At 39.1% G+C, this 27,595-nt stretch overlaps 1 protein-coding gene across 1 annotated transcript; it reads right to left on the reverse strand.

Moving 5' to 3' along the window:
* Positions 1 to 5,097: 5,097 nt before the first annotated feature.
* Positions 5,098 to 6,646, reverse strand: LOC113164351 (lysophosphatidic acid receptor 6-like). Its single transcript, XM_026363619.1, has one exon. The coding sequence runs from the start codon at positions 6,577 to 6,579 to the stop codon at positions 5,677 to 5,679; it is 903 nt and encodes a 300-aa protein (XP_026219404.1). The 5' UTR covers positions 6,580 to 6,646; the 3' UTR covers positions 5,098 to 5,676.
* Positions 6,647 to 27,595: the final 20,949 nt, after the last annotated feature.

Below are 27,595 nucleotides of genomic sequence, written 5' to 3' on the forward strand. Positions count from 1 at the left end.
AATAAGTAAAGCATCAACAAGGCTTTGAATATGTTTGCAAAGCACCGCCGCCTGAAAGGAAATTCAGCTCTCTTTGTCTAAGCTATTGACAAGCTAAAAATGTCACACAGTGCATTGTGTGCTCATGACATAGCATTAACAACAATGACCTGCAGTGCTGAAATTAGATCGCCTTCATGAAGAAACTTTAGGTTTGATTATAAATTCACCGGGCTGTAATGGAATCCATGTAATAGTTTTGTTTTATATTGATTTTTGAGCAAAATCGCAAGGCTGCCTTGGGCTTGTACCACATCCATTTATCCACTGCCGCAGAGCCCAGTGGTGCTAATGAGTCACCTTCAGTGCACCTGGGTGACATTTAACGTAGTGGAACATCTAAAGGCTTTTGTCACTGAGCAGAGGAACAGTCAGCCACAACCCAACGTCTTTAAATTCAAGCGCAGGCAAGAGATGCATGAGCTAACACAGCATCTTTGCTTTTTGATGGGCTCAATGTGACTGCCCATACAATTCATGTTGAAGTTCTTGCTACTGCTGTAGACACCATATAGTTGAGGTTAAGATGCAGGAATATGATTTATCCTCCAGCAAGGGAATACATGCCCAAGAAAGCTGCGGCACACACTCAAAAAACACACACAAACTCAGGTGTGAGTGGAGATCCCTCGGTGCACTGCAAGTGTGACAGACAGAAAAGCACACCCATGCATCTTAATTTGATCATTTACCGAACACGTGGAAAGAATAGGAAAGCCATTGACTTGTTGTTGAAACCAGTGGTCCATTGTACTGTTACCTGGTATTCTGTATCACAATAAATAGAAGCGAATGCTTTACGTATGCACTTTAATAGCAGGGTCTATTTGAATGTTTGAACATTCACTTGTTGGAAATTTATTTACATTGAAATCAAATGTTTTTTTTTCTGTTTTTATTGTGTTCAAGAAATTCATTTCCAACTTGAGGCTGCAGAGCGGGTCCAAGCCAGATGGCTCCCTGCTGCAGTTCTTGTCATTCTCCTTCCTGTCCGATGCTGCTCGTAGACACGAGACAGCTCCTAACCCTCATCTTCTATCTTGTGCCTTTGGGCAATCAACCAGCACATTCTTCCTCCTCCTCCCTTTATCTGTCCTTCCACAGAAAGGTCATTTTGTATCAAATGATCACCCCGCCCATGTTTCTATTTGTCCCATCTTTCATCCTACGCCTCCTCTTGCACCCTCCCTTTGTTGTCCCAGTCTTCTCCTGAGTGCTATACATGGCCTAATCACTCTACTGTCACTACATTCAGATCTCTCTATCCACCCGCCTCCACCCTTACTCTCCAGTTACTTTGTGTGACAGAGTGCAGTGCCTCCGCATACTCCCACTGACAGCTGGCTCAGGCTAGGGGAGTAGCGGAGGCTGGGGAAGGGGAGGGATGAGAGGAGGTAGAGAAAGGCAAAGAGACAGACCGTCATCCCCCTGGTATTTCCCTCTGGCTCTTTCTGAGGAACTGTCGGTGGCACGCCTTTGATACCGCCTACATCATGCAGAGGTCTGAAGCTGTGTGAATGCCCTCTGGCCTCATTTTGCTCCACCTCACTGCCAAGAAATAGGCCAGAAGATGTCATCTGCTCAAAGCCCTGCACATCTCTCAATCTTATTACTGAAAGCTATAAAAATAAATATGATTTCCTCTACTGTTGAGACAACAAAAACTCACATTGCCATCCAAATTTGACTTTACTTAGTCTAATGTTTGCTTTCTGTTTCTTCTCTTTTCCACTGAATCATTCAAATGATTACACCACAGATTTAGCATTTATTACAAATAACTAATTTAAAGCATGCAGGTCAGGCTCTCATAGTAATTACACAAGAAGTAAAATATTTGCAGTATCTTAAAATATTAGAATATTTAATTTTAAGTTTGAGTAAATTACTATACATACATCAACATCATGTCCGAAGCATCTTATCAGTGTCTTATCCCGTCGTAAATCAACAGTGTACCAGGAGATGTTAGACCACAACATGTTTTCATGTGCTTATTTCCTTTTCCAGGAAATCTGGTTTACTGACTATGATGTGACTGTGCTTGGTTGGCCAGCTGACTAACCTGACCTCAACCTTATAGAGAATCTATGGGATATTAATAGGAACATGAGAAACACCTGATCCAACAACGCAGTTGAGCTGAAGGCTGCTAGTAAAGCAACCTGGTGTTCAATAATGTTTTACCAGTGCCATGGGCTGATAACGTCCAAGTCAAACACATTGATGCAGTTATTCATGTTAAAGGAGACCTGACCAGAGTGTATTGAATGTGTAAATTATTGTACTTTTCAGAAGTCGGATAAAGCTGTATCGTAAATTCTTTTTTGATTGGTAATATTGTAATCATCTAAATTAAAACATACGTGTATAAGAAATCATTTAACTTTTTACATTTCGTATATTGAATTTATACATGAGTCACTTTCTACATAAAATTTTTACAAAGAGACCTTTTTGCTAAAGTTACTAAATGGATTATGAGATATTTCACATTATTTTGAAGCACTTTATCTGCATAATTAAACACCGATACTAATATTAGCAACAATTCTAATAATAAAAATTTACATCAAAAGATATTATGAATTTGTATGGTAATGACTAGTAACTTGGAAACCTAGCACAAAGACTCAAAACGCCGCACCTATAAGTCAAGTAAACCAAAACTATTCTATTTTTGTTTCTGTGTTGAACATACCAGATGTGATAGGTCATTTATTATTTAAATAATGCTTAACGTGTAAGTTTTGTAGCATTCTTATTTTAAAGCTGGTTTCAAACAACATGCTTATGTTTAGCTAGAACAAGTCTCAAAATCAATCCCTTTTGCCATTTGGATAAATAGCTAAAGATTTTTGATCAAAGCTGCAGTCCAGAGGGTTTTAGTGCTCTATAGATGTTGTTTTAATATGAATTTTCACTGCACCCTTGTGTTAAATTGAAAAAAAAAAAATGTTTGGATGCAAATTTCTGCACATTTCCATCTGTTCGAATATCTCTGGATTCTCTCAAGGCCATAGATACTGGAGGACTGTGGTTTCTCTGCTCATTGGTTTCTCCTCCCTCCATTCAGCAGCTCAGTATTTCCCTATTTCTCCTTTCGCTCTCTGTTTTTGGCTCTTTGTGCAGCCTGATTCTCCACAGTCACCAAAGCTGCAGCCGTCTTTGAATAGCAGTCCTCCGCTGGTCCAATGCAGACTTGGCTGCAGGACAGCTAGCTTGTTTGTGTTTTCCTGGCAGCAATGCTTGCAAATCTTAATGTACCTGCTTAGGGTATAATTGTAGTGTACTTAAATAAATGCTAATGTTCATGTATGTAGCACACAGGCATGCATGGAAAGGAAGGAAGGAAGAGACAAACAGAATGTGAGTGACTGAGCGACTGTGACCAGCCTCAACAGACTTTCAGACCACAGACAGACCCTCGTATCCTTTCTGATCAAGAACATTTATCTCTTACAGAGATGTGACTTTGACCTTTACACACACATATCCAAAATAGACAAGCACATGTAAATAAAAGGTAATTTACAGATAAAAGTCAAACAAATGAAAAGCTCTCTCTAAACCTCATTTTAACACTTTCCATTGTCTACACATCAAACCACTCTCAGTTTGTCATACACACAGGCTGTTTGGTGTTGTGGTTAAATTGCAGCTCAAGCTAATTTTACCTCATGACTTCGGTAAACACCAGAGTGGACAAATATTCACGGCAGGTCTGTGATGTGCTGTATTTAAAAATCAACACAGAGATGAAACTGCACGAGTATCTTTGCGTTCAGGCTCTCAGCATTCAACTTCTATCTATTGAGGGCACGGGTAAAGGTCACATTAAACATATATGGAGCTTCTCACAAGTAGAAAATTCCCCCATACAAGGTTATTAAGAGTCATCATAAAGCAAGATCTGCTCAGCAGCAGCACTCGATGACCTCAATTTGATTTGAGGGGTGCCATTTATGAAATAGAAAAAATATGAAAATGTAAAACATCCCATAAATACTATCTTCTAAATTAATTCCCTCATTAGGGAGCTCACATGTACAGTGTACGAGAATGATAACTTGATGCAGCAAATGTCAACCTAAACAACAAAACAGTTTCAGTGGATCAGTGTGTGCATGGTTTTTGTGGTCTGCTTAGAAACAAGAAAAAAAAGCATATGAGAGAGGCATCTCAGGGTTATACAATCTAGTTATGTTTCCATGTGTAGGTGCTAGTAGTTGGTTTACCCTACCTGTGACCTATTTGTTAACAACTATTTTTTTTTCTTTGGCTCAATGTGCTACAGGCACATACAGATGCTCCTCCGTTTGGCACTTGACTGGGACTTGAGTGCTGCTGGCTTCTGGACTGAAATGCTAACAAAAAAGCAAAACAGTCTCAACTAGACACACAAGACAGTGCCAATAATGTTAAAAGCAATCCAAAGAATTGCTAACAAGAATAAAGGAGGATTATTTTTTATACCTAAACTGCAAATTTACCATCAACATTTGTATTGAATAAGTATAAAGCAGAAGAACAGATGTGAGATAAGTTAAAGGCCAGTGTGACATGTATATTTGGACTGGCCTAAAATTGCCTTCATCCATAATTCCAGGTTGGTTATTGTCTAAAACATACTAAACTTTAGTGTTATCAGCTTAACATGAGGAAAATACACGTTTTATTTGTTTAAGTCACTTTGAAATGTCTAGCTTTTTGGTTCATCTGACTTAAAGTCATGCAAAATGAAGTAATATATCGAATATACTGAATTAACTAAACACAAACTGACAAACATACCCTGTTTAGTTTTCTTCCCTCTTAGCACTATAAAAATCTAATTTTTACAAGTGTGTTCCTGTTTTGTTTATATTGTACTTGCACATGAAGACATGGGCACAAATCCTTAAGAATGTCAGTAATGTGATGTATATTGATATCATGCCACAGTAGCCTACTCATCAACAGGTGGCAGTGTAAATTTACCAGTGAAGATGTCAAAATGTAAATTAAATGTATAATAATAATCATTAATACACAATTTAAAATAAATTTTTGTCAAAATGACTTTCCAAATATTTTATGGGGACAGAAATTCATCAAGCATTTATTAGACTTTAATGATGCACAAAGTAATTTTCAGTTTGTTTAGTAGATATCACAGCCAGCTGATTACCAGTATGTATGGTTTAATGGTTCAACACAGTTTCTTGTATTTTGAAAGAAGACTGAGTTTCTTTAGATACACATTAAGTCAGTACGTTCTCTGAAAGTAAAGAATACAGTGATAGCTCATGATGAAAATTATCCAGCTACCCAAGCAGAAGCCACAGCTATAAGGGTTTCCTGTGAAATGAAGAACTAACGTTTCTAACTGAAAATGCAACTGGAAAGGAAATGTAAATGCTGCTCAACATTAGTTGTTGTTATTGTTGTTGTTGTTAATAGTTTGTTGAATAAAATTCTGCTTCCTCAAAATCATTGACTTAAACTTATTAATAGTTATATATTTTCATAATCCACAAACTGACTTTGAACAAATTTGGGTTTGAGCTTCTGTAAGTCACATATTTTAAGGCAGTAGGGGTATTCAAAACATTTAGCAATGTATAATACATCTGTACAAATATGTTTTACGGTACATTAGGTTAGGTTGAGGTTTTGTGTGACTGGTTTGATGTTGTCAGATGTGTCAATGTCCTCTTTTTTCTTCCAGAACCCATCAAAAGAAAAGTAATACAACAGAGGATCCAGACAGCAGTTCACACTTGCAAGGCATTTGAGTGATGTGATGACCTGTCCCGAGCTCTCCAAGACATCAACCAATGACACAGGCAAGAAAAATATGGTGAACATCAACAAGTTCATGGCAAAAATCAGCATAACATTTACCTTGTTGCTGACCCTTGCAGAGTCATTCAGATGTCTGGTTAGAGTCCAAGACACCAGCGCAGTGGATACAATGTTGACAGCCAGCATGGTGAACACTAGCACAGGCTGAAAAAAGGAAACTATTTCAAAAGAAGGACGTTCAGAAAATTCAAAACAGGTTGTGACATTGGGTTTGTTTAAAAATCTTGAAAACATGACACTCTCTGGGATGTTCCACACCAACACACAAAACCAAATGAGTGCAGCAGCTTTTGAGGCATTGGACGTTGTTCGCAGATGGCGTGACCTCAGAGGATAAACCACAGCCAGCAGCCGATCCATGCTGATGAAGGTGATGAAGATGGAGCTTGAGCGAATGTTGTTGCAAAAGAGCATCGTGATCCAGATGCACGTCATACTTCCCAGTGGCCAAGAATTTGTGGCATAAAAGTAGACCCTTGTAGGCAAGGATATGACGAGAAGCAGGTCTGAAATTGCCAGGTTAATCATGAAGACAGCACTGGGTGACTTGAGGTTGTGACGGCGAACCAGAATCCAAAGTGACACAGCATTGAGAGGCAGACCCAGCACCATAACAGAACCAAAGACCAGAGCGTATGTCGGATAATTTTGATAATTTGCTGTTCCATTGTCTCCCATGGTGAAATTGAACATGTGTTGCTTCTGTGGAGAAATGCAGAAGTGTAGTAGTGTGTTGCGAGTGAATGTAACTGTGACTTAACCCACAACACCCCACCTCTTTCACCCAATCAAACCTAACATGATGTGCGTGCATAAAGAAGAAAAAAAAAAACTGAAACAGGAAATAACTTTGACGAGACTTAGCAAGAGTTGAAACAGGTGGCGTTCAAGTGACACACATTGTGTCTGGGTTTTTAGGTAATGGAAAAGAAGCTTCTTTCTTCTAAAACCATGGCCATGTGTGCTGTGTTGTATTGTTCTAATAAGTAGGTTTTGATTTTACGTATTCACATCATCTCACCATTATGGATCATACTACATATCACATAGTATTAATGTTGTGGCCAATCTTAGTTTTAAACTTTCTATATACCACACAGTTGATTCATTCTGTTGATAGGGTCCTGTTTCTGTGGTGTATGCAGATATAGTCAATTGGGGCACCATCTTTACAGTACTGGCAGATATCTGCTATTGAAATTCCATCTGAACTGTTAATCATGCTAATTAAGCACTGTCGATATACACTAATTACTGGATGTGCATGGTGGAAAAAGAATTACTATGATTATGTTGCCATTCATATGTTTCATATGGCATTTAGCTAAGTATGTGTACAGTGACTGATGTATTTGTGTGATCTTGTTACACACCTGCTTTACACTAGTGTCTTAAATACCTAAATTACCCTCTTTATCTTGTATTATAGCCTTGAAGTTTTTTAATTTTGGGGCTCCACTAATGTAATATTGTGAGTTTCCAGCAAGAAAAAGTGCAGAGACATTTTATAAGTGCCTAGATAGTGGAGTGGTAATATCACTTCCTTCCATGAGGGAGACTGGGGCCAAACCATGCCTCTGGCCCCTAGTAGGGGTCCTTAGACAAAACCTGGCTTTCTATGCCTAGTACCTTGTAAGTTGCTTTGGATAAAAGCATCTGCCAAGTGACTAAATGCAAATGATTCTTTTTCAACAGCACCTTGAGACTGGAAAGGCCCATTTGAGCTCCTGTGCCTGCCTGTGGCAGAAAAAATGTTTGTGCCTGATCCGTTTCTAGAACTCTGTTGCTCATGCCACATTGTGCTACAGAGCGAAAATAAAGTATGTCATCGTCATTGTTTAAAGCCCCAACTGTTTTCCGATTCACTGTCTTGTGGAAGTCTTCTTGTGGGCCAAACGAGGCCCAGTGGTTTCTATCTTCTGCAGGCTCAGGATGTTGTCTCAAACTGTGGCAATACATCACACAAATATATTGGTTTTCATTCCAAAGGTGAGCTTCTAAAACCCAGAAATTATAAATGGTACCTTATTATTTTCAACCTGTACCATATGTATATACATATGTGACTTGACTAACCCCAGCACAATAAAAGCTATTTTCACCTGCTAAATATTACTGAAACAGATGCACTGCTCATGCTATTCTGCTGAATCTGAAATGCAATATCTGCAGCTTGACTCAGATCCAGGTGTTGGTCATTTCTGGGAGTCATCATGCTCCAGAGGCCTTGTGTCATGTACTGGGAGCACAAATCACAAACCTGGAGTTTTTGTTGCAAAATGCCCAGATTTGCTGGGATGTGACATTAGTGAGAACACATTAGTTATAATTCTAGGCTTGTTTTTAGTAGGTAACTGATGTGCATCATATAGCTCACATTTCAACAGGATGGGCATGTAACCAAGCAGCTGTCAGTAGCATTATTGCAGTGTACTGTACTGCAGTTTTCTGCAGTGTCTAACAATCTAAAATTGGGCTTGCAGTTCTTAGTTTCACACTTCCTCTTGGTTATTCATTCCTTATCAGTAGACATGCTATTCAGAGTGTGGTTGTTTGTGCACCCCACTAGCAAACACCGTTGTCTGATATCTTTACTGTGTTGCACGTTTTTGCTTAGCAGCACAATGCGGCATGAGTAACAGAGCTCTAGAAACAGATCAGAAACAAACATTTTTCAGCCTGTTGGCAGACATGAAACATCTTAAACATGACAGCGGCCATGAATTTACATCTACTTAAATTTTAAAAACACCGTTTTCCATTTCTCCAATTATGTCTTCAGACCTTGCCACCCATCCCAGTCACCTGATCCCTGCACCCAGCTACTCATTCTGACATCAAACTGTGCTCTTTAACCCTAGTTGAGTGGAATAGGCGAACCTATCTATGGCAATGTTTCTGACTGCATGTTTGTGATATCTACATGAAGGTTCTACCTCTGACTGCACACCACATGACCAAAGTGTCACTGTGGTGCATTCACACTTGGTTCATGACACCAAATTCTTGCTCAACTAGAGTGTAAGTACCTAGTATAATTTTAGAATTACGTTCATAAGACTGCACCTAAACTTCTGTGTTTTTGTGTTTTAAGAAGATGGAAACATTTGGCACTAGGCAAATGATGAGATGTTTAAAACTGCAAGTTAAAGATAAATGTTTGTGGTAGTGACTGCTCATGTAAAAATATATGATCAAGGATTTCTTACATTCTTTCTTTTCAACTCAGCAATTCATCTGTATCACTCATTACATATATGAGATCAAGGTGACAACTACTCATTTTAAGTTTAACTTACTAGAAGAACTGACAGGAAAGTTCAAACACAGCTGTGTTTACTAGATAGTACAGCTTCCAAAATTATAAATACAATTAAATGTAGAACTAATGGTAATACTACTTGTGTATGTGTCTTTGTGTGTGTCCCACCCAGACACAGGTGATAGGTACACAGTTGTGTAAAGACACGCACATTACAAAGTATGATCATTTCTCAGCATGAGAAGATTGAGTCCTCTCTACTTTGTCGGCCTATTTAACAAAAAGCTAGAACCAGCATCTGATTAGCTTAGCTTAGCATAAACTCTTTAAAATGAAATACAGTAGGACACCACCTGGGAAAGTACTTGCAATCACACCATAGCAGCAACTACCCAAACTTTCTACCTTTCACCTTATCACCCAATCTCCAATTTACCACTTATGCTAATTTTTCTTTAAACTCTCTCCGCCATAACCTTTTGAAAGACTGAAATCAAAGGGGCTGCTGTAATCACAGCAATTATGTGATTTTGCCTGACTCACACACTTAAATAAAAGGTGTGGATCTTTTTGGGAGTATTAGTCTGGCTGGCTCATCAGTGCATGCAGGGCACAAGAGAGCCTAAATTGATTTCTCTGGTAAAAGCAAGGGTGCCATTTTCTCTGGTCGCTTATATTTAAGAAACCTGAGTGCTTCTCAAGACAGATAATCTTAGTTATTAGTGCTGCAGGTAAAAACACTGCTTTAAAATGCTGGGCCTGCTGCTGGTGGTGACAAACAGATGGACAGGGAGAGTTAAGAGAGCAAGTGTGGTAGAAAACATTTTCTGTGTGTCTGTCTGAAACATGGCAAGTTTGCAAGTTAACCTTGTTATTTATATTGTTGTTTTTGTTCTGTTTCTGCTTCCTGATAGATTTTTTGTATGTGTTCATGTACCAGAGAACAGTTATGATCATATAATATAATAAGAACCATGAAATATGTATAGCCAAAGATCATAGGTATGGTAGTTTTGCTATAATTGATCTTCTCCCAACAATAGTGTTTATAAATTGTCCACCCATTTCTAGGCAAAATAATGTTATGGGCACAACTTGGTTGCATATGCTCTGTGTGCAATGACCACTTGAAGCTTGGGATTTCAAGGACATTAGCGTTTGCTGGGTATCTTCTCTGGTGATGCTGTGCCATGCCAGTACTACATCTCTGTTTAGTTACTACAGCTTTTGATGCTTCTCCTCTTGTATGATTGCTGATGTAAATTTAGTAACTCTAACACTAGTTTGTTTGTTGATGAATTCTGCGCTCACTTCATTAAAATTTCAATTTCTGCAGTGGCAGGAGTCACAATGAGCTGTGCTCTCATGGCCTGCAGAGCAAACACATGTGTGCAGTATGTTGCTGGTAGTTTGAAAATGACTGAACACTGACCCGTAGAGCTGTGGATGTGTATTTATGTGTGAATAGCAAGTGTTTGACAGGCAACGGTTGTTATGAATATGGACAAATTAATTTTGTCTCTTCCTCTGCTGCTTCAGTCAGGTAAATATCACCGCTGTCAATAAAGGAAGTCAATATGGCTTTTGAGCATGAGGCTGCTTTCTGTGTCTGTCACTCTCCATCTTAAAGTCGTTCCGTAGTATCTCTTTTGGGTTGAGGTCTGAGCCACTCCAGAAGGCGGATTTTGTTTTTCTGAAGCCATTCTGATGTGGACTTACTAATAATTTTTGGGAATTCATCTTCCCACCAATCACTGCAAGCTTGCCAGGCCCTGATGCATCAAAGCAGGCCCAAATCATGTTTCCTCCACCGTACTTTACAGTTGGGATGTTGTTTTCATGAGATGTTGTGCCCTTTTAATAAATGTGATGTGTGTTCTTTCCAAATAGTTCAATCTTAGTTTCATCAGTCAAAAAAACATTTAGGCTAACATTGCTCTTTGGCAATCTTCAGGCATACAGCAATGTTCTTTTTAGGAAGTAGTGACTTCCTTCGTGGTGTCCTGCCATAGACACCCTGCTTATTCAATGTTTTACCTGCTGTCATGTCATCTGTCATGAACACAGATGTTAGCCATTTCCAATGATGCCTTCTAATCTTTGGCTGTCACTCTGGGTTGTTTCTTTACCTCATTGATGAGTGTTTGTTGCACTCTTGGTTTCATTTTGACTGGCCGCCCACTTCTTGGTAGAGTACCCACAGTCACAAAATGTCTCTATCTGTAGATTGTTTGTCTAACTGTAGACTCGTGAGTTTCTAACGTCTTTGAAATCACTTTGTAACCCTTTCCTGCCTTATGTAAATCAACAATTCTTGATCGTAGATCCTCTAAAACCTCCTTTTGGCGAAGCATGGCTCACATAAGCATATTTTTCTGGTGAGGAGCAAACGCAAGAGTTTGAGTGTTTTTTGTCAGTTGAAGTAGTTCTAGTCCACACCTGACTCCTTGACTGACTTAAAGTCATTATTCAAAGGGTTCATATACGTATTCCACTTGCAAATTAAGGTTTTTATGGTTGTTCTCAATAAAGACATGAAAGATCAGAATTTATTTGGTGTTATTAGATTAGGCACATTATATTTGTTAATACTTTTGACTTAGATGAAAATCTGATCACGTATTATGACAAATTAATGCAGAAAACCAGGGAGGTTCATACTTTTTTTTGCCACTGTACGTTTCATCTGAGACCAAAGAGGAAAATACAGCTAATAAGTCCCAGATTTCAGAGACCTCACTTTATTTGTCCCATGCAAAGTCAAGAAGTTGGAAACTCCAGATCAAATGGTGCTTTATAGTCTTCCTTATTTTCCAATTAGTGGCTGTCATCTTAAATCTTAACAGGTTCTGAAACTAAAGGCTGATTACATATGCAAATGAGCAGGAAGCTATAATAAACCTGTCAACAGAAATAAACGGCTTTAACAGAGGAGAGCGTTGCAATTTTGAGCACTGCCTGCTGGGACACTCCTGAGACACTTAACGCCAGATGAGTGTTTGTGAATGTACCTTTGGACTGGACTTAAGCCAGGATTTGTTCTTTTAAGGTGGGAGCAGCTTTGGCCAAATTTTCTTTTGAATTGTTTTGTAAACAGTCTATTTGAAATACATCTATTGCTAAAAGGAATAAAATAAAGATTACATTACCTCCATATTATAATTGATCTTTTCTTTATGTAGGTTGTATGTGGATTTGCATGTTTTCATTGACCAACCAAACCAATTCATAATTTTTTTTTTTAAATTAGCAGGTTTTAGGTTAAACGGTAACAGGTCAGGGTAAAAAAAAGAGAATCTGCCAATCACTCAGTCTTTGTAAGAAAAACTGGGTCATGGCTTTGTGCCTTACTTCATGACTTCAGAAAGAATATTTCTTAATGAATACTAGACGGGGCCCAAATTGCTGTTATTAAAGAAAGAAAACCTCACAATGGTCACTAAAATAACCTGAAACTGACAAAAGTAATAATAATAAAATTAATTAAAAATTAACTCATGGGAGTTAATTGCTTTTGAGTTGTGACTCAACAGAAGCATTTTAAACTACACAAACTAATAAAACTGTCCTGGACAAAAATGATGGTACCCTTGATATTTTGTTGCACAGCCTTTTGAGGCAAGCAAGCAATTTAGTGTAACTCTCAATGAGGCTTCGACACCTGTCGACAGTCTTTGAGAGCAAACTTCTCCAGGTGTCTCAAGTTTGAAGGGAACAGTTGGATGCACCCAGTCCTATGAACTGAGACTGAGCTTTCCTACTTTTGTCAGTTTCAAGTTATTTCAGTCACCTTTGTGGGTTTTTCTTTTTTTTTTTTAATTGAAGGGTACCAACAATTTTGTTCACGTCTGTACATAGTGATTTTGTGGGTGTACATCATATTATGTGAAGTGGATAGTGGCTAAATTGGAACCTCTACCTCTATCCAATAATAGAAATCAGGAACAAAAGAATAAAGTAAAAGAAAACAAAGCGGAAATGAGGAGGTAATGTGGAGAAATAAATGCAGAGGGTTGCAAAGCAATACTGGCAGGAAGTTGCAAGAGACGACAGGAACTTTACTTTTTCGTGAAAGTGGTTATTGTGGCTAGTTCACAGCTAATCTATCTCGATGGTAGTCCAGCTTCTGCAGAAAATACTGAGGGGATGTTTAAAAGTTGCTGTTTAATGCATGGTACATGAAGGGAGGAAAGGGATTGGAATTAGGAATTTAAGTAATGAAGCCAGGAGAACAGCAAGTGTTTAAAGTATATATCTGGTGATGTTCAGCATTTTTCAAATTAACCATCTCCCATGTAAAGACAACCAAAGAGCAATAAGGGTGGTTTAATTCATAGCTATCAGAATGTTGTGGTCATGATTAACATTTTTTGAAGAACAAGCCAACACCTTACATGGCAGTTCTACAACCATGGGTAAGATACTTAAGCAATTTGTACTGTTTTCATGATAAAAGCACCATCAAACATCTATCAACTTATCTGCCCTTTACCGTTTTATTGCAATAAAAGACATAAGGAAGTGAGCTGCCCACTCTTGGCTAACAATATGAAATAATTTGTGGTTGTGTAAATTACTTCCCTCAGTTGAGCCAATCACAGACATGCATAGTATAACATGTCATAACATAAAGGAGAAAATCACTTCATATTCAAAAATTTAATAAGATTCTCCAGTCTACCAAATCATTTTATTTTATTCAATTAGCATGTTTGATGTCATGAGAAATATCATTTGTCTCCCAAGTTTGCATTTGTGAATGTATACACTGGGAAGTACCCTCTCAGTAGATTTGCAGTTCATCCAAAGCCTTAAGAGAAGTGTTAACACTAGAAATCACATGTCGCTTATATCTGTGCCTCCAAGGCCTTAATAAATATGTATTCATGCATACAAGTGCCACAGTGAGGCAAAGTAGAAAGAGGAGAGACACAACAATGAGGAAGAAACTCATCACTCACGCTTCTCATTATCGCTCCTGTAGGTTGGGCCTTAATTGCACACCATGTTACTTTTGCTAATTAGGCACATAGTATAACTTAATTGTTAACCTGGAAAAATGTAAATGCCTACATTTAAACAACAATAAGCAATCCCTACTTGTCTCCACCTGCTCAAATTGCCTCATACGATTCCCAGATACCAAATATGAGCACAGTACCAACAGATAAAACGCTAAGAGGGAGACAGGGGAGTTCAACATGCGCTGCATGTCGTGATGTGGAACAGCATGGTGCAAAAACAATGCACGCGTACCTGGATGGTTAGAAGTGCGACGAGATGGATTCAAGAAGGAAAGGTGGGAGGGAACAGGAGAGAAAATTGAGAGCTAACACAGCAGTGGTGTGAAAGAAGAAAGGATAGGGAACAAGTGCAAGAAGAAGGTAGCTGCTAAGTAGAAGAAGGAAATCAGACAGAGTTGTGAGAAATTGCAATGCATAGAATTACAAACAAAACAAGGTGAGGTGAGAGAAAGTGAGTCAACCTAGGTGAGACAGATAGAGGCAGAGTGAGGAGAAGAGGACAACCGAGATGAAGAAGGAAAATATCTAATTAATCTGCTATTGAGTGGTGTTTCTCTGTCTCTCCTGTTTGTCTCATGCTTTCAGATAAGGGCTTCAACTAAGACAGACAGATTTGTTTGTAGTGTATTTAAGAATTATTTCTACTGTGAGAGTGAATTTGTATTTTTTCTGTTTGTGTGTGCACAGATGTCAGTAATGATACAGTATAAGATGGCCAGCTTGGATTTGGTCGTGCTGTTGTGTTTTAAAGGACAAAGTGCTATGTGCTGATTTAAGCTGGTGGACACACAGGTTGATGGGCAGCAGATTGCAAACAGTGATTGTCTTATGAAAACCTCCCCAAGGCAAGGTGACTCTGACCTACGTCAGACCTTACAGTGCCTGTGCTGTGGCCAAAACAAAACACACCATGGAAGCTAAGAGTAGTTTCAGACACCACAAATAATATTTTCTCTCTTTCTTCCTGGTATTATTATATTACACTAACAAAGTTAATTTCTGAGATACAGGAACACCGCACTACTACTCAGATGGGGAAATAAACAAATGTAATCAAACAATCAAAACAAATTGATTGATTAAGCAAAACTTTGTTTAGAAAACAGAAAGAACAGTGACCATGCTAACATTCTGTTGAATACACCATCATGCAGGCATATTACTGTGTATTATTCATATGAAAAAAAACACTCAGAAAGCACATTTACATTAACATTTTACATTTTACCTTTTGTTGTAAAGAGCAGCTGCCGGTCTTGTGAACATGGGCAGTGTTCAAAGTCTGAGTATCTGGTTGCAACCGATGAACACATTTATCTACCAGTTAGCAAAACAACACTTTTTTTAATCATGTCCTATTGCGATCTATTCTTTCTGGTTCAAACTACAGTCTATTTATGGTTGCATGCATGAGATTACAGTAGGTCATTAAACAGAGCGCCAACACTGCTGAGCAACAGATGTAGCAGAAACTGCTCACTGTCTGAGAGCACCTTTCTGTTTCTTTCCTGGACCCTCCCACTTTGTCCTTCTACACCCTTTTCACTTGACAATGGGATGATGCCATGCACGCAAAAATAGCTTCCAGAAGGTTTAATAATTTATGAAGGGAAAATATTTAAATTTTCATGGTTTTAAATTTCTTAACGCACATTGACATGTGAGGTGTCCCTCACCAGATTTGTTTTGTATTAGAAAAACATATATCAAAATTAACCTCAATTCAAACCATTTGGTTGAATGAAATTTAGTTTTCTGGACCTGACACAGATTTGTGTTTGTTGAAACAGTAATTGGTTGCCACAGTAAGTGACAAGTCTAGTAACTTGTCTCCTTTACAGACCACTTACCTTCTACTGGTCTGGGAACCCACAGACTTCAGCGTTAGCATGGTGTAATTGCTTTGGTGAGCAAAAGGGGAACAAACAGACGCTAGACCCTAGTAGGAAACACATGCACGTATTGTACAAAATCTCCAGTGAGAAGAAAATTGTCAGTTCTGAATCAGCAACACCTAAAACCTGGGCACTTTTTCCTCCATTATTCACGTACACTCTTCCATCCCGTCATTCACATCAACATCTATTTAGATCCCACATTCAATACTGAAACAAAATACCCTCATTGGCTTAGCACAGTGTCTCCTCACACCAATGCCACTACTTCTATCAGAGACAGACCTGCTTCTTGGTAAAACTGCAACACTGAAGGAAAAAAAATGTCAAGGCTCTCTTGTCATTTTCTCCTCTTCACATTCTCCATGCCAAGCTTATACTCTGCTCTGCCATTTCCATCCAAGCCACCGACTCACAGCCCTGCCCACTACCATCTTCTGTGCTGGCCAGGAAAAGTAGATTACAGAGAGAAAATGTCATAAACTCTATGGAGAGGAAGCATAGGTTGTCAATTATACATGTGCCACTCTGCTGCTATCTCTGACTCTCTCTTTCTCCACCCACTCCAAGCGACTTGGCCTCGACTGGCCCGCTCTCCCCCTCACCATGCTATCTGTGTCTAGGTCTGACATCTGTCTTTTATCACATGGCCAAATGCACATGCACACCCTCAAACACAAACCATACTACATGGATGCCAGAGAAGAGGCAGTTGTCATAACTAAACCCAAAATATTCTGATAGGTGAGAATCCAGCATTGGTTGGAACAGTGATGGAATGAAGAGTTGTGATGCAGAAGATGTAAGCATGCATGTCTACATGCAGATGGCTCTATAAATAAACCACTTCAGAGGGACCCACTGAGAAAGATGAAACTAGTGCAAAGAGCATGGCTTTTCTTCTAATAAAAAGGAAGCTTCCATTGGATTTCTTATCATGCCATGTGATTTTTTTCCCCCTCAAGATCTACGTTCGGCTTTGTTTTGGTTGATCTGTGAAGTCATGAACATTTCCATGCCTGGGTGACAATACGACTCCATTTCCAAACTGACAAAATAACTTTCCACAATGGAAATCTCTTACTTGGCAGGATGAAAAGTAACCAAATGTATCCAATAAACAAGCTTCTCATGAGTATAGTGACATTTTCACTGTGCTAAATTGTGCTATGCAGAAACCATCTGTTCCTATAAAACCCTGGCAATGTTATCGCTACTGTTACTCCTCTTAAGAGCTAACTCAGCCCCATCAGGAGGCAACTAATGGTCAAAGAAAGCTTTTACATTTTAGCAAAGGTTAGGGAAATGGGTTATCTGGGTAGTTACTAACTAAAGAAATTAATCTAACTTTTATTTGTTATAGTGAGACAGTTTTATATTCCAGGGACATCATGTCCGAAAAATAAATATTAAATAAATGTAGTGTATCATGTTTTGCACCATTAAGAAATATAAAATCAACTCACTCTATCTGGTAATGCTGTGTGCTCCTGCGTCCATCAACAGTAAACATCCGTGTAGAAAACGTGTTTAAAAAAAATTTCCAGTACATCTTCAGGAGGGGTTCATGATCAATGTTTTTTTTCTTCATCATCTTTCAAGGATGTGCCAGCAATATGACTTTTGATGATGCACGATGTTTCAAACAAACAAACAGGCATGCAGAAAAGACAGCTGTAAAAGAAAAGCCCTGGTGGGAGACTGATGAGCAGAAGCAGGTACAGGTGTGTAGGAAGCTGGTGATCAGGTGACTGTGGAAGGAACTATGATCCTAACCTGAGGGTAAACTGAAGGGGGTAAAAAGTGGCAAGAGCTGTTACTGCCTCAGCCAGCAACTGACTTTTCCTCATTGTGTTAAGTACCTTTAAGGAGAAATGTGTTCAATCCCCATCCATACACAGTTTTAAAGGAGAGAGTACCTGATAATGTTAAAACAAGTTGTGCATTTTATGTCCCAGAGCTCTAAGTAAAGGTGACAAATAGAACAACTGATCACATTATATATTCAGTTGAACTGGCAGCGATTTGATTTGCTCTACAGTCGAAAGGATAAATCCAACTCCTGAAAATTCTAATATGCTCCGACTCTTAAACTGCCTTGGCCAATCTCAAATATACATCTTCCAAACCTGGACTGAATGTTTCTTGTAAATTATTGCAGTCTTTATATAGACTTATTAAATATGTTGTGCAGTTTTCCTGTAGGAATACAAGGGAATGAAACAGTAGATCTATTTGCCAAACTGTATTGTTGAGTTATTATTTTGCATAGTTTGTAGTTAAAGTCCCTAAACGGGTGTTGCACAGCATTGCAGAACAATATAAAAAGTATGAGTCTGTCTCATTTAGTTATAATTAGTAACTTTGTGAAAGCACCAATGATGGTAACACTTTGGCAGTTTGGCAAAAACGCAATCAGAGACTAGCTTTTTTTACCTTTTGCTTTACATTTTGCCATTGCTTATGTGTATCTATAGCAGAAGTTACTTTTCAAGCTTTGGTTCTCTTGCGTGTGAAAATAAAGTAAACAGGGAAATTTAATATCCACTAATTGGAATGCAGTGCAAAGGAATGAAGGTGTGATCACCCTACGAATCCTGCAGATATTTTTCTTTTTTTGTCCAAAACATTCAGCATGCAAATGAAGCTGCTTCACAGCATTTTCCTCTGTCTCTTGGAGAGTTATCACAGAGGTGATTATCACTGAGCCCAGAGAAGTCACTTCAACATGTTTTATTACAATATGTCACACCGAATGCGATAATCACTCTGACACGAGTGTAGACAGATCTATTGTTGGGAAGTGACATGGATTATAAAGATGTATTTTTGTGACCTATCACAGGAGAACAGGGGAAGTGTGCTTGTGTACACCTGCAGTGCACGAGTGCACATTTTTCCAGGGTTACACTTGCTGTGTTCAAGAATATGTTCCATTTCAAATTCCACAGAAATCCATCATTTTCTGTACTTCAATCACTAACAGGACTGTGCATTGCTTCTACCTTGGGTTAAGTCGAAGAAGAACATATTCAACACATCTGTCTGCAAAATGTCTCTAAAATAAACAGAGATAGATGTTTTTGTATTCATATTTTGTGGCCTTAAGTGGCAACAAGTTTGAAAGAGCTCAGCACATCAATGAATTGTAATTTTTTCTATGACAAATTAAGTTGTTTTCAGGATTTTGTACTGTGGGCAAAGACATGTCCAAAACAGAATTAAATGATGGCAAGCAGAATAAATCTACAATATGTTCCTGTTCAGCTTTAAAGGATTACAGCGGTATTAATGAAATACAGCCTCCTCTTTCATGCCAGTTTCTCTCCCAGTATTTAGTGTTGCACTTCCATAAATCTACTGGACTCAATATAAACACAGCAGAGGCAGCCATACACCAGTTTTCAGACAGGTGGGTCAAATTCCAAAGTAAGAGATCCTGCAAATTTTACAATGCAACCACTGCCATGTTTTTATTAGACACAAACTGTCTTTAAGTACTTGCCCACATGGTTTCACGTGTATGTGGCAAGTGATGGTTTCACAGTGAACCTGGAGTATGAGGTAATACTTAGATGTGTAAATTCACCTATTTGTTTGGTTCTTGACTTTCTTAAGCCATGCCATTAATTATGACTCTATTTCAAACTAAAAAAACATGGCTAAACTAACCGTCAAACCAATAATTTAAAAAGTACAATACTAAAAAAACAAGCATTCAGTTTAATAGCATCAGTGAGATGATATGACTTCTGAGTTAGACAGGCTTTGGGTTGTTTGTAACTTCTGCAAAACTCTCTAACATGCATTGGACCGATATGACAGAAAAAATTAAGACTGAAGATTGATCATTTGTTTTCTGTGTCTTTCTCTGCTGAGTTCTGTGGTTGTGACTGAGCAGTTGGGGCCATTATCCGGCAGGCTGTCTTTGTTAGCACAAAAGTAGAACAGAACAGAGCACAGAGGCTTACTGTAGATAGAGCTCCATATATCAAATCAGTCTTGGAGAACAGCCTGCCCTTTATTCATTTCCCCGGCCTTTCATCTGACTGCCCACTTCAAGCTGCTTTTAAAGGCCTCTCATTTTACATCCTAATGTACTGAAATCTTTGATGGAGAGATTTATTGCTCTTCAAGAGTCAGAGGGGGAGAGTGTAAGCACAGAGAAAAAAAAGTAGGTGGTGCACAGGATAGAGAGAGGAAAGGAAATAGAAGAGAGAAAGCTGGAGGGGAGAGATTGACATGAAACTAACAAAAAGAGCAGGCCTCTGTATGTAACTCATCAGTGTAGCATCTCTCTATTTACAACATAGTGTGTGTGTGTGTGTGTGTGTGTGTGTGTGTGCACGGCTGTCAGTGAGTGATACCGGGCAGGTTTGCTTAACAAAAAACCCAAGCTGAACCCAACTCCTGAGCTCTGTCAGAGTACTGTCTTCTTTCCACATTCTTAATGCCTGACATCTCTCTACTGAGGAAATGCCAGTGCAATCAGAAGAGGCATACAGTGTCAAGAAATAGATCGTAAAAACTCCAGCAGGAATTCTCAATAGCGAGTGAGTTTCAAATGCTTGTGTTTCACTGAACTCGTCGAGATTATTGCCTGCCAGTAGAAGGAGCAAGATGAATGCTACAACATGGGGTGAATTGCTCATTATGGTTGGTGCTGGAGTGAATCACGCCTACCTATGCGTCTGCGTGTGTGTGCATAATAGTCCTTTGGATCCATATCCTCTGTCTTCCCTGCAGCATGTACACAGTCCAATAATCTGCCATCACTTCTGAAGCTAGATCAAGGCCATTCTTTGGTAAGGCCACAGTCACACACTCGCGGATTATCTACTTTACCTCGCTCCCACAGCCACACAATACATGCACTTAATAAATAGGACCACCTTGCAGACACAAAGGTCCAATGTGATAAGCATTGATCATGGCGCTCTCCTCATATCACTAATGGGTGTACTATGGTCCTGTGTCGTTGTTTCCAAATGATCTCCCTGGTTATGACACTAAAGAGCAAGTCCACTACAGAACCACGGAGAAAAATCCTTACCCTGTCTTTCTGCTATTGGCCAATGCTGGCATCATCTGTCATGGTGCTGCAGCTACACCTCTATAATACCCCTCATACCACTTGGAATGATTCCAGCTCTTAAAATAGTGTCAGGAACTTGGAGGAAGGTACGGCACACTGAAAGAAAAGGAAACGAAAGGGGAGACAAGAGAATATGAAAGGGAGGAAAAATGACTGCGGTAGTGTGGGTAAAGAGAGCTCCTATTAGGGCAGTGGAGGGAGAAATATTGGCCAGTGTAGCCCCATACCATTTGTCCTCGTCAAGATCTTAAATAGAATCTGGATCAATTATTCATGGGGTCCATAACTGGCAATAAATGTTAGCTGAGACAGCGCATCCATAGCCAGAGAGAGACAGAAAGTGATGTTAGAAGCAGCTATATATGGCCCAGTTTAAAAGTCTGGACAAAACAACGAGTTCAGACCTGGAAGTGACATTTAAAAGCTCTTTCATTTGTGTGATGCACCACTTTAACCACGTGAAATTCTGTGAAAACACAAAGCAGCCTTGAACCCAGCAGACCCACGGCAACATCAAATCAGCTCAGCATGAATAATACAGCTTGAAGCTCACAGTTTGCTCATCATTTAGATCTGGAGCAGCTTTAGCACATTATTTTAATTTCAACATCTATTTTGCAATTAAATGATTTTGTTCATTTACAGTTTGAGAAATAATCAACACTGAAGAGTCTAAGCTGACATAATTGACATAAAGGTGTGCAGAGTCATAAGTTGCAGACTTGTACTTGTGCTGCAACCAAGTTTGCTTAGGGAACAAGGACACTTGTTACTATGGATACTATTCAACTATCATAATTACTAACCTGAACGCAGTACAGCTGGCGTGGTATTTCTCTACACTGGTAATACAATGGAAATGACAATCAGACAGCGACTGTGGAGTGATTCTTGTGTATTAATGTGTCTCCTGTGGTTGTTATGCTTAATGGTTTGTCAGGATGTACTGAGGCTCACGATGTGCAAAACATTTCAATAAATACAACTCAGACGTCCCTGATGTCTGATTATTGTCATCTGTGGTACAGATGGAACAATGTTTGGAATTAGATTAGCTCTCCAACATTTCCTGTCTATGTGTGTAAACTACCACGACTGTCATTAAACTTATATCATATCCTGGCAGCGTCTGACTCTCCCCAGCAAGATTTAAATCCCCCTCTTCAAACACAAGATTAACAGAATATAATGGGATAAAAATACTTTCACATGATGAAATGCAAGACAAAAGATGGGCATTGCATTGGATACACAAGTTGCTATTTTTTGTTGCATTTCTCACATAATAACATTTCCATATGCTCATGCTCAGCATCATAGGGTTCAGCTTTGTTATGTGTTTTTGGTTCTTGTAGTTTCATTTATCGATATTCTTTTAGATCTCTTTTTTTATAACTACTGATATCCTTTCTTTACAACACCTCACCTATCAATAGAAATATCATATTCCCAGTCCCCAGTTATGGTGCAGTCCAGCTCATCTCCAGAGCAGCAGTGCCAGTGATGATTTTTTTTAATCAACATCATCTGTCACATGAAAACATTAGATTTTCACTCAGCTGAAGAAAAAAAAAGTGGGCATCCTGTCCTTAATTGAGTCATTAAACTCTAGTTCACTCACAGAGCATGTCCCCTGCCTGGCTGCTGGCTGTCACTCGAGGAGTCAATGAACAGCAGTAGTGGCTTTTGTAACAGCGTGTGGTTCACAGGCAGTTTGACCGACTTTCACTCTCAGCACCAGAGCTGAGCATGTTGTCCTGCTTAGCTCTGCTCTCCATTTTCATCACTCGTTACTGTTTCCTTCAAAGTTGGTTTTGCAGTGCAGTCATTTTGAGACTTAGTTTGTAAATGTTTAAAGCCTGCCATGATGTCATCTTCTCAATTATGTCACAAAATGCACCTGGGTGCTTCTCAGCTTCAGATTAGCAACTTATGGATGGTATTCTTACATCTTATTCCCACTTGGGAAATCTCTGCTTCACCTAGGACGATAACAGCATGTCAACAGAGGAAACTGCATTAGAAGCATTTATTCAAATTAGCAGGATCATAGCTTTCGTGCTCCATATAAAACATGTCCTCCTCTACAATCCCTTTAAATTTCTGGCATTTTGTTTCCCTATTTGAAACCAATAGTCATCTATTCTTTGAAACTTAACATAATTCAATTATTATAACAGGGTGTTTCTAAGGGTCAAAACTAGTAATTCTGCAATAGTCACAACTCATTTCCATAATGCACCAAAGCTCAAGTGTTAGCAGTGATGACAGAATACTACTCTCAGTTTGAAACGTCCATCCTGGTGCAGAGACACAAGCCTGAGGTGTGAATTGTCACACAGAGACAGTTCTGTTGATAATTGACTGAAGGAATGCCAGGCTCTTACTGATGAACATGGAAACACTCCACTGTGCATCTCCAATTGGCTTTAACCGGCTAATGGTGGTGTGGGAAAAATGAGCTCGCATAAGGCAGGGGAAGTAATGTAGCTTCCAGCTCAGCTCATTTTCACCAAACGAAAGAGATAATCTGGACCCCCAAAAGGCCTCCGAGATTGAAAGCTTCACAAGCGGAAAGGCCAAATAACCAAGAGAAATTAGATGGGAACCTGGGCCAGCGTTTTCCCGTTGTGCATCAGAGGCACTGACGAAATTCATGTGAGTACAGTGAGGATACATGTCTACCAACAGGATACAGTTTTATTTTCATTTATTTCTTATTTTCTTCATTAATTTCTTCTTCTCTCCTTTCTTACGCACATTGCCTCATACCCCCTGCTTCTTTTTTAATTATTCCTGTTCCATTTTTTCTCCCTTTTCTCTTTATTTTCTTTTTTGTTATACAGTACAAAGACAGAAATACAGAATGTATGTGACAACTGGAGCACTTTTCTTCTCTATCCAGATGGACTGGCATCCAACTGTCTCAACAGAACAGGCTTTAATTCCCACCAACAGCTCTTCTCCTAACTTCCCCGTTCTTACCCACTGAAGGTGACACAACTAGTATGTTATAAAATGTTTGAAGGCAGGAACAAAGATAGCAAAGAGTTGATAGCAATGCAAGTATCATCAGGGCAGCGAGTGTGAGACACACGGCTGATAAAGTGGTCCCTACTTTTCCCTCTCCTATGTTTAAAATATCCTTGTTCTTCTGTTATTTTGTTCTACACATAATTTTACATGTATCAGGCTTCACAGGCACCCTTAATTGTTACGAACCAGTTTGGACCCAAATGCAACACGAAGATGGTGTGAAAGCAAGTAAAGTATTTAAAGATAAAGTATAAAAAGAATTCAAAAAGGTTGGCAAAAATGTAAAAGCAGAGAACATAAGATCATCCCAAAAGGGGACTAAATGTTCATAGATAATAAAAAGGCAGCGCAGAATCACAAAAGTGGGCAGAGGCAAAAAACTTGACAAACTGAATGTGTGAAGTTACAGGCTGGCAGTGGCAAACCGATATGGGGCTGCACAGTGTCACAAGACAGGTGATAAAAAAAATCATCTTAGCAGAGGCGTGAAACTGACACTGACCGGCAAACATACCAAAAGTATAGTCAAAGTCATGTAAAAAACAAAGCCAACCAAGTTTAGTATATGTATACAGTCACCAGAGGAGGTTTTCAAAGCAGAAACAGAACAAAGTGGTTTTTAACAGAGCACGGACATGAACAGTCTGGCAATGGGCAAGAGGCATGCAGGGGTTTATACGCAGCTGATGAGCAGATAAGTGGTTGCAAGTGTAGGGGTGGGGTCAGAGGACGAGTGGTGTCAAACTGAACAAAGTGAATGGACATGCAGAGGAGGAAAGGGCATAGGGGAAACACAGGACTGCATGGTGACTACTATTATTTAAAACGGTAAAGACACATCATTTAGATGTTTTTTGCATTTTTGCAATAATATGGTCAGTAAGAATTATGTTCATATATACATTGAAATACATATTATCAATAAATATTATAATTAAAATTTGGACAAAATAAGAATTCTTAACTCTGTGCTGCACTGTTTGCTTTGTGTGATTTATTAGACAACCAGAAAAACAACATCTTACAGGAGTGTTACAGTAATCTCCACCACCCACACAAAAACACAGGAGTGAGTAGAGGGCAAACTAATCTTTTTTGTCCACCTTCATTGTTTGACGCGCTCTGGCCCTACACTGCAGAATGTGAATCTGGACACTTTTCCCCTGGCTGATCCCTCAGGACCCACAGCCCTTTCCAGCTCCACATAGGAAGTGCCATGCATTATGCATCACCATCCAGACCTATTTCAGTGCAGAGAAGTAAAAAACAAAAAGAAACACAGAGCTTCCCAGGCTCCCGCAATCAGTCCCACAATCGCTCATGTTTCTGTGGAAAATAGGGTATCGTTCCAACCATACGGAAATACCAAGAGGAAAACATGAAATATTTAGCACTGTCATTCCCTCCATTCCCTCTCTACTTCCCAGCTCAAACTTCCTGGGGGAAAAAGTCAAAAAGGATGACAGAGAGCTTACACAATGTTTTCTTCCTATTATTTTCTTATTTCTTGGGGTGGAGATGCCACAGAGCCTGGTGGAGGACAGGATCTTAAGACTTCACCCCAGGAGACACAAATGTGCAAAATGGGATTTGATTTATAATCCATGGAGACAGTGAGAAGAATGATCTTGGTGCTGGGCGGTAAAGTATAGGTTGGCTCCAAAGGTATGTAGGAAAATGATGATGGTTTGGCAGGCAAAGCAATTAACATGCGTAAATCAGAATCAGAATCAGAAACATTTATATAATTTAACTCTAAATATACAAACAACCACAGTCAAGCATGTACAGTACATTAATAAATTCATGACAGGATACAAATTTTTAGAGCAGCACACTTACGTACATACAGGGTGACCTTGACACAGACCATGCCTCCACAGGTACCTCGCTTTGAAAATGTGTTTGTGGCATCTGAATGGACTTCATCTATCCATTCAGCCAGCAAACCTATTATTTTCTACCCACCACAGCACCGCACACTGTTGGTGAGTGCGTAGAGGCAATAAAATGGGAATGGCTTAGCTTTTGTCCACTGTCTGAAATTTTAAAGGTTTTTCAGAATGAGAAAGATTTTTTTTTTTTTCTGCATGTCTGTGTGTGTCCAGGCATGCATTCCTCGTGAATGTGCAATCTCCTCTGACATGGCTACTTTTTTATCTTATACTGATGCATGTAACACCAACGTTGATCTTCATTTGTATCACTTTTTTTTGTTGAGAAAGGCTTCCATAAGGAGTATAAAAGCAAAAAAGAAAACATTCAATTGTGTGGGAACACTGGGACTCATTCAATTCTCACAGGGACATCAAAGCACACAGCAAGACACTGCACTATTAGAGTCCATGGGTGGGATGAAAATATATTATAAACATATCTACTCTCTGCTGAAATCCATGACTAGGATTCCATAACAAAGAGCAGTCTTCTCTCTCAGTCATTTCTCTCCTCTGAGGATTGTGATTAATGTAACCTTTGATGTTTTGAAACAACAGGGGGGCGGAAGAGATGAAGGGGCCGATGGGATAGATACATGCGGATGTAAAGATTTTGCTTGATGTGCTGCTTTGAATGGTCCACTAATAAATGGAATCACACTGATGTTAAAACTGTGTTTTGACATTGTGACATAGGATGTAAGCACAAGACACAAAAACGTGCTGTGAAAAGATTAAGCTGAGATAAAGAGAAGAGGAACGCAACTCTCAAAGGAACGGTGGAGAAATGAGTCACAAGAAATAGAAAAGCTAGATTGCTTCACAGTCTGTCAACCACAATAAAAGATATGTGTGTAAGAAGAGATGTGTGCATCAACATACTGGATGCATCTGCAGTTGTGATGTATGGTTCAGATACGTCAGAAGGTATGAAATACAGCCAGAGGATGCTAAAACCTATTTAACATATACAATCACCTTAAAGGCAGAACGGCATTGCAGAGTTGTATGTAATTGTTTGTGCCTCCAAGGTTACAGGGCACAGGATGTGCCATTAGGTGTGAATTAAGCAGAATTAAAAATTAATCCTCGGTCATGTATTATTAAATTTACTCTAATTGCATTTGCATAAGTTTATGAGATACTGTGTATGTGGACAAGTATGTGTGTGCATGTGCGGTGGATGTAGCCCTCGCTACAGAATTACTTGTCGCTCTTTGAAGTTTATTACTGAATGTGAAACCAAAGTTTAATATTCATTTTCTCTTTTCTCAGTTTGGTGATTACTGTAAACCAGGTATTCTCACTCCTTAGTTTGTTCATTCCAATTCATGTGAAAAAAGCGACAAAGTATAGAGAATAGATTGCTAAGTTGGCCTCTCAGTTACCAAATCTTAACTTTGATCACAGTATACAGTAACATGTTGGGTTCTTTCACACAGAGCAGACCGGATATTGCT

This window comes from Anabas testudineus, chromosome 13 (assembly GCF_900324465.2).
Source record: "Anabas testudineus chromosome 13, fAnaTes1.2, whole genome shotgun sequence".
Lineage (NCBI taxonomy): Eukaryota > Metazoa > Chordata > Actinopteri > Anabantiformes > Anabantidae > Anabas > Anabas testudineus.

Bases quoted from the DNA above. Each gene is read 5' to 3' on its own strand.
- LOC113164351 (XM_026363619.1), bottom strand. From the start codon at position 6,579: ATGTTCAATTTCACCATGGGAGACAATGGAACAGCAAATTATCAAAAT.